General features: G+C 47.2%; 1 protein-coding gene across 4 annotated transcripts in view; it reads right to left on the bottom strand.

The window, feature by feature from the left end:
- The window catches only part of MYOF (myoferlin), a 151,309-nt gene that overhangs the window by 87,439 nt on the left and 50,894 nt on the right, over nt 1–12,976 (bottom strand). For all 4 annotated transcript variants that reach the window (XM_073904436.1, XM_025880474.2, XM_073904435.1 and 1 more), the window contains exons 6-11: nt 5,779–5,945; nt 5,016–5,144; nt 2,407–2,469; nt 2,271–2,321; nt 1,061–1,091; nt 479–594 (exon numbers count right to left, since the gene is read on the bottom strand). In XM_073904436.1, the coding sequence (XP_073760537.1) occupies nt 479–594; nt 1,061–1,091; nt 2,271–2,321; nt 2,407–2,469; nt 5,016–5,144; nt 5,779–5,945 (557 nt within the window). The remainder of the gene's footprint in view (nt 1–478; nt 595–1,060; nt 1,092–2,270; nt 2,322–2,406; nt 2,470–5,015; nt 5,145–5,778; nt 5,946–12,976) is intronic.

Here is a 12,976-nt window from a genome sequence, read left to right as displayed (position 1 = left end):
TCAAAGCTCCTAAGTTTCTTCAGTCGATACACCACAAGAAAATAACGCGACCTTTTGTAATTCTATGAGCACTAAATAGGAGAGGAAGAGAGAGACAGTTCCTGAAGTTTTTCCGATTTCTCTTGGGCACTTCCTGTCTCCCAATTTGTTGTCCAGCCTCCTAGAAGGACAACTGTCCCTCTCGGTAGCAATGCCTGAGTCTGCAAGTGACATGATGCAGAGGAGTCTTGAAAACACCCATATCTTTACTGAATGAAAAATGCACTCATGGACACCAGGAAGGAGAACAAGGGAGCTAGAAGAATAGCTCCGTCGTGAAGAAACGAACAGCTTCCAAAAAAATAGGAGGAGTTGGAAGGTTGGGGTTATTGACTGGAAGCTGTGTTGCTTTTCACAATGACTGATGCGCCCTTGCTTAACTCTTGGTCCCCTTTTTTAGTGAAAAAATGTAAAAGGTAAGAGAACAGAGGTGGCTCACAGGAGGCTCATCTCCGGTTCCCAGGATGAACATGCTGACTTTCATGTAACCTTTAGCACCCGAGCTGGCATCTTCAGGGGCATTGAGGAGAAGCCATTTTCTCATGACAGCGTGACCTAAAATAAGGATGAAAAGGACAGAGACACCCTAAAGATAAGCTGACAGGTCTGTGATTTCATCTGCTGCAAGAAAAACAGTCATTTCCTCTGAAGTATCATAATGACACCAAGTTTGCCAGATGAGTCTCTATATTAATGTCCCCTACTTTGCACTGACCAGCCCCCAGCCCCAATCGCGCCCTGGTGTCACTCAATAAGCTCTATTAGTTTTATAATTTGATTTTGATAAGATCAAAATACCATCACAAAACAGAGAGGTTACCTACTTGTGAATGTTAGGATAAGTACCGTTAGATTAAAAAAAGATATACACATTAAGCTACTATTATTCATTCCTGCTAAGTATCCTTTCCCCTCCTCAGTGAAGAAAAAAAATTTTTTTATTCCTTTTTTGATTCCCTCAGATTTTCTTGATTCCCAGAATTTTCAAGTTCATGGGGGAGAAAGAACATTACTTACTTACCAGGTTCGTCATAAATGAATCCAACATCAATCTGGGAAAAGATAATTTAAAATAGCTCAAATAGATTTTAAAATCAGTTTCGTCACTTCAAATAAACCATCATTATTATATTTAAATATGAGGCTCTTGACGAGACTTCAATTTCTTTGAGAACAACATTTCCATCTTACCCCCTTCGTATCCCCAATGCCCTGCCTGATGTGTGGCATACAAAAGACCCTCCCCTCAATCAATCATTTCGAATGAATGAACTAGCTAGTCTTAGAGCTAGAAAGGACCATGGATAGGATGACCAATGTGTCCTGGTTTGCTTGGAACTTTTCCCCAAGCACAGAAAGTCTCACGTTCTGTGAAATCCCTCAGTCCCAGGCAAACCCGGACTTTGGTCACCCTATGGGTATTCGCCTGGCCCAATTTCCTATCCAATATTCCTCTTCCTTCTCCTCCAGCTAATGCTAATGTTAATATAACCATCGACTGGGCACTTCAATGTGCCAAGCACTGTACTAGACGTTTTATATATTCTATCCCACTTAGTCTTCACAATGACTCCATTTTGCAAAGGAAACTAGGGATCAGTGGGTATGTGGCTAGTTGGTGGCAGACAGGGTATGAACACACGTATGCCTGATCCAGATCGTTCTCTGGGACTTCTAATGACTGGGAGCCCCTTCCTTTGAGAGGCAGCCCATTCCACGTAGAATTGCTGGGAAGCACCCACCAAGTATTTGTCTTTGATTCCAATGTGACTTACCTGGAAAAGCACTCTGATTCTCTTTCCTGTTTTGGCTTGCTTTTCCTTGTTCAGATTTACAATAATTGGCCTTGTAGATGGGGCACTGGGGCCACTGGTAAGTGGAGCTGGGGGATGGGCTTCTTGCCATTGTGGCACCACATTGGCTTCCATCCACAGCTGCAACTCTGGGAGCGCCCTGAGGTGGCAGCTTCCCGGCATTTGCTTAAGGCACAGTAAGTGTTGCACTTTAGAAGGTGACTAGACCTAGGCCAGGGAACACTTGACTGGTTTGTGGCCCTTGGGGCATACATATCCTCTTGGCATGCCAGCCCTCAGCAAAGACCATGGCGTGAATCCCTCACGCGTAACTTTAAGATGTCATCAAGGTGGACAGCCTGATACCTAGCCAGGAACGTGACTCCTCACTACGAAAGTGACCATCTAAGTTGAACGAAACAGATGGTTGGCACCCACCTTAAATTCCCCCATCAGACAATCTGCCCGCAAAGAATGGGAATTATAAACCTGGAAGAAAGAAGAACCATGAGAAGCTTCCTGGCTTTATCTGGCAGTTAGAGAGCACGACCTTTCTTCTCTGTAGCCCCCTTACCCGAATGCTGATGATCTCATCCATCAGTTCAGAAGGGGTCATGTGGATGTTGTAGAAAAATAACTGTCAAAACGGAAGAGAAAAATGTTTGAATGTTAACAGAGGTGGACTCAGGTTTAGTGTGATCCAATGCTACAATGTGGGAACCCTCCTAAAGAATGACAAAACATAACCCCCAAAGTAGGTTTGACCATGAGAACGCATTGCAGGGCCCTCAAAAAGGCCACGAAGCTTAAGCTGCATGAGCTTCTTGGCAAACTCACCTTGGCATGTTGGAAAAAGGAAAAAGAGGTATGTAACAACTATAGCGTTTATGTAATGAAAGAGACCAGAAACATGCTAGCTAACTGACGTAAAGATCCTTCCTGCTGCAAGTCTCTCTCAAATGGGCGCCTGGGGCTTGCATGACCTGGAAAGTTGAGTCGAGTTCCCTACAATTTTCCTGAAAAAAGTTCTTTTTAACCTTTTTAAAAAACATCTAGGATCCACTCAAGGATCATACTACATTTGGTTGTTGAGTCTCTTTAGTTTCCTTCTTTTTTTTTTTAAAAATTTTAGAGGGAGAGGGAGAGAGAAAGCAAGAGCAGCGGGGAGAGCAGAGGGAAGAGGAGAGCAAGAGGGAAAGAATCCCAAGCAGACTCTGCGCTGAGCATGGAGCCAGACCACACACATGGGGCTCGATCTCACGGACCCTGAGATCATGACCTGAGCTGAAACCGAGTCAGACGCTTACCTGACTGTGCCACCCAGGCACCCAGCTTTAGTTTCCTTTTATATAGAACTGTGCTCCTGCCTATTTTTGTTATTTATTTATTTTTCTATCAAGATCTGTTGCCTTGTAGAATATCCCATAATCTGGATTTGCGTGAATATTTCCTCACCATTAGATTCAAATTGGCCATCTGACAAGAAATGACACAGATGATATTGATCCTTCTATTATATTACATCAGGACACACACATCAGTTTGTCCCATTACTGATAACAAGTTCAATCACTTGGTTAAGAAGATGTAGGTAAACTAGGAATTTTTTTTTAGTAAATAATTTTATTGATTCCTGAACTGATCTGCTTAGAGTCTCAGGTATTTGATTCTTCCCTTTTGCCCAGAGATCTAATCTCAAAAAAAAATTCATTATGATGGGAAAATTCTAAGGTGGAGATTCTTGCTGTGCTCCTCAGAACGTAGCTGAGTAAATATTCATCCTGCGTGATAAATGCATCACACCTTAGGTGTCAAATCGCCCAGCAGCTTGTCCTCCCTGCAGTCAAGTCGTCTCCTCCCCAGTGAACCCTTCTCAGGCTTTCCCGAAGTCCACTTCAAGTGGCCCCCTCCCCCGGCGCACACCCACATCTCATGTCTGCGTTGACACGACTTAGTGGTGTCCTGTTGTCTGCAGCTCATCCAAGGAGGAGAAGTGACAAGTGAGAAGAAGATGGGCCTTCTGTAAAGGGAGGACCAGCTTGAACAAAGGGGGAGAAACTGGGACACCAGAGAGAAGAAACCAGTTCCTTTTATGCGCAGCGGCAGGAAAAAAAACAAAAGCTGGAGCCGGGGCTGGGAACTCAAGAGGAACGATGACAGGAAACCATGGTAGGGAAGGCCTGGGCTCAGAGAACAGGACGTGGGACTCAAGCCTGAGGAATCTCAGAAATGTGTCTCCTCCGCAGAGCAAGGCTGGGCTCGGAAACCTCCCCAAACCTCATTTCTCCTCACAGCCCTGATTGTGGAGTTTTGTGGTACCTGACGTGACTACCAAGGTGTTCAGCGCTTTTGAGGAGTGTTAGAGAAGAGGTCAGCAGAAGGATTGTATTCTCAGTGTGGGAGGGAAAAGAAAACCCTTTTGGCTCCTAATTGCTTCCTTTTATGTATGTTATTTTTACAGCCAGGTAGGTTTTGACACCTTTAAAAAGTCAGCCATTGCTGTCCTTGTGAAAATTGTAACATCCGCCTCAGAGCTGTGACTGGAACTTGGTATTTTTTTTTTTCTTTCATGAGGGTCCAGCATCAACGGGTCTTAATTGTGAAAACGTGCTGGCAGTGCTTTTTTTTAAAAGTAGCAAAGCGATCACAGGAATTACTTAGTGATCCCTCAGAGACATCCTGCTGATTAGAAAGAGCAAAGGCAGATGCGGGTGACTTCACGTGCTCCGCCCTTAGGGGAGCAAGGATCCGTCAGGGCAGGTACCGGCAGCTCTGAGAACCAGGCCGTGTGATTTCAAGACCCAGTGCTTCTCAGACTCTTGAACGCTGCAACTCTGCATTGTCCTTACCAGATGTTGGCCCACGAGTTCCCCTCCCACGTGGGACAGGGGACAGGAGGGTAGAAGGCAGGAAGGTGGGTATAAATAGAACAGACTTGGGGCGCCTGGGTGGCTCAGTCGTTAAGCGTCTGCCTTCGGCTCAGGTCATGATCCCAGGGTCCTGGGATCGAGTCCCACATCGGGCTCCCTCCTCAGCGGGAAGCCTGCTCTCCCTCTCCCACTCCCCCTGCTTGTGTTCCTGCTCTCGCTATCTCTCTCTGTCAAATAAATAAATAAAATCTTTAAAAAAAATAAATAAAAAGAACAGACTCACTGAGCAGAAACCTGTATCACGCCCATTTACCTCATCATAAAATGGGTTGTTCCCTCTCTTGATCCTTGTTCGGTGTGTCTGGCCACAGACATGGACCTTGACCACAGGCCTGATGTTGTTGCCACTTAACTGGCGGCCCTCAATCACTCGGACACGGATCTGCAAGCACAGAAGGGGGCTCATTACTGATCCTTTCCCAGCGCCGGGCCAGAGAATCCTCAGGTGCCAGGTCAGCCCGTCTGCCTGTAAGGATCGCTGAAACCGGGCCAGGGCATGTGTGCATGAACTGGGGGTAGACCCCTGCTCATTCCCAAGGTGGAGATGGGGTTGGGTTGGAGAAACCGAGAGCAGGAGGGGGGTTGAAACAGTCCAGAGCTGGCCCGGAAAAGGGCAGAGCAGGGCTAGGGGAGAATTGGGGAGGTGCTGCTCTGAGCCCAGCCTGCCACCTGGTCTGCCTGAGCCTTGGGATGTACTAACTCACTCCACCGCTGCTTGCCAAGGAAGCACCCAGAACTATGGAGATGCACTACTGTGCTTCTATTCTTTCCTACCACCAAAGGGAAGGAGGGGTATAATTCTATCTCTGAAGAGCCTCATCCAGCTTGACTCCATCTACTCTTGAATGCAGAACAGAAGGCAACAGCTCTTCTTCTTGGGTTTACGCCCTGATGTCCCGTTTTGCTCGTTGGGATGCTGCACATAGCAAGAGGTCCTTCCCAGCAGCACTGCAATTGCCAAGAGGTGAACAACATGGTGGCAAAACCAAAATGTGGGGCCCGCGGGCTGTTCCTACCTGGAAGTCCTGAGGCTTGTTGGACAGCATCCGCCGGCTCTTCTTTCCTTTTGTGAGCCTCCGGGCAAGGTGGGCCTCTGACACCATCCCACTTGCCCCCCTGGGCCCAGGGCCCCTGGCTGTACCATCCAACCTGTCTTCATCACCTCCATCTTCCTCCTCATCTCCTAAAACACCAACAAGGAATCCTGTCAGAGATGGCCCTCACCCTGTGAATGTCTGAACTCAGGTTTCCTGGACACAGTTTTCAGTGTTCCTGAGGTGGCCCGGGAAGGGGCTGCTCCTTCTTGGTGACACTTACTTGGGATGTGCTGGGACTCAGATATAGTTTGTTTAGGAAAATGTGTTCATGGTGCCTCAGGGCGCTCATTCAGGCCGTATTCAAAGTGACCAAGAGGGCACCAGAGACGAAGGGGAGAGCGAGAGGAGAGGGCTCAGTCAGACCCCACCCCAAATCACCCAGTTCTGATCTGAGGACCCAGCCTGAGGTCGAGGGGCCTTTCCGCGGTTAGGACGGAGGGGAGAGAAAATCTCGGGGGCGGGGGAACCTGGAGCTTGGCAGAGGAGACTTCGACTCCACCATTCCCAGTGCCGGTCTTTTCCACAGAGATTTACTCCTGAGGTTTCCGTACTGCCTCCTTTCTGCTTGAGCCTCCTGGTTCCCGAATGCCCCTCCACCCTCACAGAAGATGAGAAATGAATCTCCAGTTTCCTTGCCAAGTACACCTAGGCGGTCTCATGCTCTCCCTCTGCCCACCTCATCTGTCACTTCCACACACATCTGTCTCCTCGGTTATCCCCTTAGCTGCCCTTCATACTCGGCGGGGGGGGGGGGGTTTTCTGATTGACAGAGGGAAGCTCCTCCCAATACCTGAAAGCCTACTTCCTTCTGATTTTTTGGAAACACCCCAAGTGTCTCCCCTGCCCTCTTGAGTACCTCCAGTGGATCCTTCCCCACAGGGCCTTCCCTCTGCCTTAAGGAGAGATCTTTCTCTCCTTAAAAAAAAAAAAAAGAACACTAAATTCTGCTTACCATGTCTCCCCCTTCTTTTATTCACAAACTCTTTTAAACTCACTGACCAACTTTCTTGTCTTAATAGACAAAAAGTGTGAACTCCTGGTAATCTGTGCAGTATAATTTAAGAGATCCTAGAAGACTAATAACTACCTTGTCCAAAAAATAGTAGCACTCACACTCTCTACCTTTGGATTCTGAAACTCCTCCTTCACGATGCAAAAGCATGTAAGAGGTTGAATTTCCATGCGGATACATTTGTCAGTCACTCACACCATAGTGTGAGTTAGTTCAGTCTGCTGTGTAGCACAGCTCTTAAAGCTTGGGTTCTGGACTCATGTGGCCTAGGTTCAAATCCCAATTTCGAGCTGTGGGAGTCTGAATAAGTTTCTTAATTTCTGTTTCAGTTTTCTCATTTGTAAGAAGGGAGAAATAATAGTATTTACTGCAGGGTTATTGTAAAGATAAAATTAATCTATATGCAAGCCTTCAATATGGTACCTAAGCACAGAGGAACATGCAATAAATTAATCTTTTTTTTTTTTTTAACTTTTGTTGAGGGATCAGTTTTGGTGGGAGCACAGAACACTAGAACACTTCCCAGAGAGCAGGCATGATGTAGGGGTGGGGGCACAGCAGTCGGTGGGCAGCACGGGGGAGGGGGGCACAGAGTCGAGGAAGGGACAACCATAAGGAAAGAAAAGCCCCCCCAACCCCCACCATGTACTGCTTTGGAGTTCCGCCCAGGGTGAACCCTCCCTTCACCACCCCTCATTCACGCTCAGCCTCTCCAGCCACTTCTGTCTGTAAAGGTCAACCATGCTCTGGTAAAGCTCAGGGCCCTTTTCTGAGTCTTCCCACCCCACCGAACATGGCCTTGGGCACCAGGACCCATACACACTTTGAGTCCTGCAGCTCTCTTCCTGGTACGCTGACTAAACCTTCTTGGTTCTTTGTGGGCTCCTTCCATGGCCTACTCCCCAAGTGTGACTTCCCACACTGTTCCTCAACCTCTGCTCCGCTGACCTGACACCCTCTGCGTCTACACTTTGGAGTCACAGACCCACAGAGTGTTAGGCTAGAGGGGACTCTGAGATGCCCCGGTCAGCTGTGCCCCTCACCACAGCGTCCAGAGAAGAAGACCACTGAGGGCTGGAAAGCTGAGGTGACCTGTGAGGTTATTGGGAGCTGAGCTAAAATGAGGACCAGGTCTTCACCCTACCTCACTGGCTCCAGACAGGGTCTAACACCAGGCTGTGGGGGAAGGAGGGGCTGTCTGCCTGGTTCCTCAGCACCTCTGTCAGGACACCTGGAAACCCCAGAGAGGCTGAAGGCAGGTAGGGCTACCTCTGTCCTCTGCATGATAATCTGGGTCTTGTCTACCCCATCTTTGAAGAGGCTTCAAAAGCAAGGCTTACCTGCCACCCATCTTGGGGCGCCAGGGTCTTAGAATGTCTCTCCTCCCATTCTTCACTGGGTGAGCTCCTCAACTCCCTCAAGGCCCAGGTGAAATACGCTGGCTCTGGACAGCACCACACATGATCCTACCCAGGGGCGTGGTGTGTACAGAACGAACGAGGCGACACAGCCCTGCCTTCCTGGGTTCTTCAGCCGGGTGAAGCACCTGGATGCTGGCAGGTGCTCTCTGACCTCCAGCCTCAGGGAAACACAGAAGGTCAGGGCTCCCTGCTACAAACCTGTTCTGAACTGGGCAGTGGCTGGGCGGGATGCCTCTAGGGCTCCTCCCACACACAACTAAGACAAACTCCCTTTGCTCATCCTGGGCCAAAGCAAGGCTTCCCTCCCTGCTGCGGACTGTTCCATGTGGGGTTGGTGGTTATGGAGGGCAGCAAGCAGAAGGAGGGGTACATTGTACCCCTTTACAGTGCCGTGCCAGACTCTGTACGAGTCCTCATGAAGCTCTTAATGGATGCTTCCGAAAGACTGCAGGCAACAAAGAGCCAGTTTCTTCTAGGAAATACCTTCTGCCATTCCAGACTTGAGGCTGAGGGATGGGTCAGAGGAAGCCAGCCTGAGTCATGGCGACTGCCAGCATCTTTGTACAGTGGCAGCAGGCTATTTGAGCAGGAAATCGCCCCTTTATGCGGCAGGAAGCTGCACAGCATTCAACAATGCCACCCTAAGTGTTCCACAAAGAATGAGGGGGCCCTTCAGGCCCTGCCAAGCACAGCCTTCTCTGCAAGCTGTCTCATTACCAGGGGTGGGTGGTTGTGTGTGCGGGCCCTGTTGCTGAGACCCAGGCACGAATCTGAACCACAGCCAAGGGGGGGATCTACAAGGATGACTCTTCCTGACCACAGGAAGTATGAAATTATGAAATCCAGTATGATTTCATCTTAGTTAATTACATCTGCAAAGATCCCCTTTCCACATAAGGTCACCTTCCGAGGTTCTGTGTAGGAATTTGGAGGGGACACTATTCAACTCTGTACAGAGGCCATCTTTTGTATCTTTCCGGTGTGTTCCATCTATTACTCCAGTCCACAGTCTGCAGCCACACAGCCCCCCCGACCTATCGACCATACCACCTTCCCGGCCCCCCGCCCCCACCACTGTCTTCACATCCTTTCCTCCTGACCTGTGCTAGAGTTTGTGCTTTAATATTGCCATGCTCCCCTTCGCCCTTCAACTCCTTCCTTTCTCTGGCTTATTGTACTCACCTGGTTCATTCAACCTCCACTCCCTCCACCCCTTCATCCAGGGGCCGAACTTGGCTGAACACTCATCTTCCTGACTCGTCTCACTTTAATTTCATGATCACACACCTTAAGTGGGCTCACAGGACTCCCTGGCCATCCTACCATATTTCCAAGGCATCTATTCAAAGTTTTCCCAGGTCCTGGTCTGAGAAGGCCACTCATTAGCCAACAAAGTCAAATCACTTCACCTTTCTGAGCTTCCACCTGTTTTGCCCCTCGAACGCTTCCGACACCCTTTCCATCCTTTCACCGCCAGCTTATGAACTTGCTTCTTATTTCATTGAGAAAACAGGCAATCAGAAGAGAATATCCTCACCCTCCCAACTCCAAGTCAATCTTCCTACCTGCATCTGTTGTCTGCCTTCCCTCCTGCTACAATCACTAAGCGGTCTGTGCCCCCAACCTGGGGTCAGTCCTTCTGTATGTGCACAGATCTCATCTCCTCTTGCTACTCACGGATCCTACTTCTGTAATTTCTGCCTCTGTATCCACTCATGTTTTCCCTTCTCTGCTGATCATTCCCAGATGTGCTGAAATAGAGGCCACAATAAAAAGCAAAAAACCAACAAAACAAAACGAAAACAACTTTCCTTGACTCCATAGTGCCCCCTATAGTTACTGCTCTATTCTTCTCCTCTTAACTGTCACTTGGGCCATGACAAGCTCTTCACAATTCCTTTGTATGAATGCTATCCTGCCTCTCCAACAATTACCATGACACTTGGTCAGACCCTACCAAGCTTCTGCCTGCAGCCAACACGGACCTGTAGCCTTTCTGAATGTCAGTAACCCTCTATGTGACCCACACTTGGTTATAAGTGATGCTTCAATTAACACTTAGCAATGGCACTCCATCACAACTCCGGCAACTTAACACAAGTCTTCATGTTTCCTGAGACGTAGTGTTGGCGTCTATTCCCACAAACTGCCCCTGTATGTCTTACTGGTGACAGTGATGGCTGTTTGTTCCACCCAGTGCTGAAGAGCTGGCAGCCCCTAGGGGACCTTAGGTTACAGTCAAGTTTGCCTCTGGCACGCCCGACTGTGCCCTTCCCCAGTGGGATGAACCTCCCTCCTTCAGGCTCCCATGTTATCCTACTGCAGCATAAGAGAATGAGCTACCAGTCACTCAGATGTCACCAGATCTGCAGGCCAGCCCTTCCCCGCCCTCACTCTCATCCCGTGAGAGCTTCCCCATGAAGGCAACTCCTAGGAGTGGCTGAAGAAGAGAGACACTTGCCTAGTCACCACTCGGCTTCCTCCTGGCCCGCAATACACACCCCCTCCCCAGCCAGCAGCCCCAACACTATTCTATGCCTCTTGTCTTCCCACCTAGGCTCTAATTGGGCCAGCATTCCATCTAATCATCTTCCATTCCTTGATGGAGAGTTCTTTCTGGAATATTTTATGCCTTTTTTTTTTTCTGGTCACAGCAACTCTGTTTTTCTAGAGTCCTAGAATGCCAACCTCTGACTGTGATATTAATTTTGCTTCTCATGACAAAGTTTTGCTAAGTGGTTAAGGCAGAATTTAATTACCTTGGGCCAAAAGTCACTGCTAAATGAGAACAAAGGGCTGGTATCATACCATCAGTGCAAGTTAAAAAGTGCAAAGCCGAATGGGAGAGAAGAAGTTTCTAAGCATGAAAACATTTTGGAGATAACATGCTGATTTAGCTGTAATGTTGAATAATAACTTTTCTGGGCTTCTAACATGTGGGAAGTTATGTAAATACATGTCTGCATTCAACCATAAGCAATTCATTACCCTCCACCCTGATTCTTGGGTAAATAGCACATGTGCACTAAGAATTTTCTGGAATGGTTCTATACATAGACCAAGCAAAGTTACCATGGAAGAGCCTCTAACCAAACAGTGATGCAAACACAGGCTTGCAGGGAAATCTTGGCAGCATCTGCCTTGGATCAATTGAGCTGTGATCCAGTCTAGCAGTCTAGTTGACCAAAGAGCTCCGACTGAGTCTGGGCAAGAAAATGTTAACCAGGTAAAATGCTCAACCCCAGGGCTTCTTAAAGTGAGCTCCAAATTCGGCTCTCATCAGGATCTCCTGGAAGTTCCTATTAACCATAGAGATTGTGGGGGGTCCCCTTCAGTCCAGCTAAGACATACTCTCCGGATGTAGGTAATGGAAATCTGCACGTTTAAAGATCTCCCTTGATGATTTTTACTGTGTCTAAAATTTAAGAGCCACTTGTTTATTAGGATCACTTTGGTTTTCTGAAATACCTTGAAAAAAAAATAGGCCTAATAGAATCAATTTGCTGGACAATGTCAAATAGAGGCCCAATCCTGGAAAGAGTGCCTCCAACAATTTTCTAGCACGCTGATAATTTTCCAGTTCAGTTCTGACCAAGTCAGTCCCTTCTTCAACACGTTCCATGGATCCCCATGGTCTGTCCAAGAACAAATGTCTCAGCCTGGCAAGCCCAGCCCTTGGGAGTACGCTTCCCTCTTACTCCACCTCTGAATGAATCAGTCACTTTCATCTATTCACTAGTGTTCCCCAAAATGCCCGTCTTGAAAAGAAACATTTAAACTATATCCATTGCCTATGCATCATTCACTTAATTCATTCAGCCAACCAAGCATTTATTGAACAATTATGACTCAGTGCTAGGCACTAAGAATACACAGTTGAAATAGCTGAAAAAGTACTTTCTCTAAAAAAATTGTGTCCTATGCAATAATTTGCTTAGTCCTCTGTTGAGGAATTTATTATATCAGCTCTGACCTATACTTATTCATGTTTATATGCTTATATCTTACCTTTCTACTGAAATGCAAGCTCCTTGGTGGCAGACAATGCCTTTCTCACCTCTATATGCCCCAGGTGTCAATAAATGTTTTCTAAACTGAATTGAATTTATTTTATTCAAATTCAATTAGCCAACTTATTTACATCATTATAAACTGGACTGAATTTAATTTTAAGCACGGTGACTTTAGTGTTCATGGAATGAAATAAATTTGAAGTGGCAATGTCTAACTGTGAATGAGTTTTTGCATTTCTGTTGTTGAACAATGCACCAATTTAACAGATGGTTCTTCAAAAATAGATGTGAGATTTTAAAAATAGTTCATTCTGGCTACAGGAATGCAGGCTCCAGTCAAGCTAACTGACATCTGGTGAATCAAACTGGCAAGGGAACAGGTTTTCAGGAAGTCAAGCCTGTCATCTGGGTCATCCCATCCTTCTATCACGGGAACAGTCTTGGAGGTGGGTCAATGAAAGAGGTATTTTTGACACCACACATGTGCCGTGAAACCACCAATGCCCAGGGTCTCACAAGCCCCTCAGTATCCAATTCCTGGGATCTATGGTCAAATTTTTTTTCAATTTCCAGGGGTGAATTTTCTTTAAAATCTTCACTTTTGTGTTCTATCATTAGCATTTCAAATTTCTTCTATGCAGGACTCACTGTGTGGATGGTAATCTTTATTT

The sequence above is a fragment of the Callorhinus ursinus genome, unplaced genomic scaffold (genome assembly GCF_003265705.2).
Source record: "Callorhinus ursinus isolate GAN/ISIS: 27379988/994484 unplaced genomic scaffold, GSC_fseal_2.0 scaffold20, whole genome shotgun sequence".
NCBI lineage: Eukaryota > Metazoa > Chordata > Mammalia > Carnivora > Otariidae > Callorhinus > Callorhinus ursinus.
The sequence above is the reverse complement of the archived record's forward strand: the minus strand, read 5'-3'. Positions and strand labels throughout refer to the sequence as shown.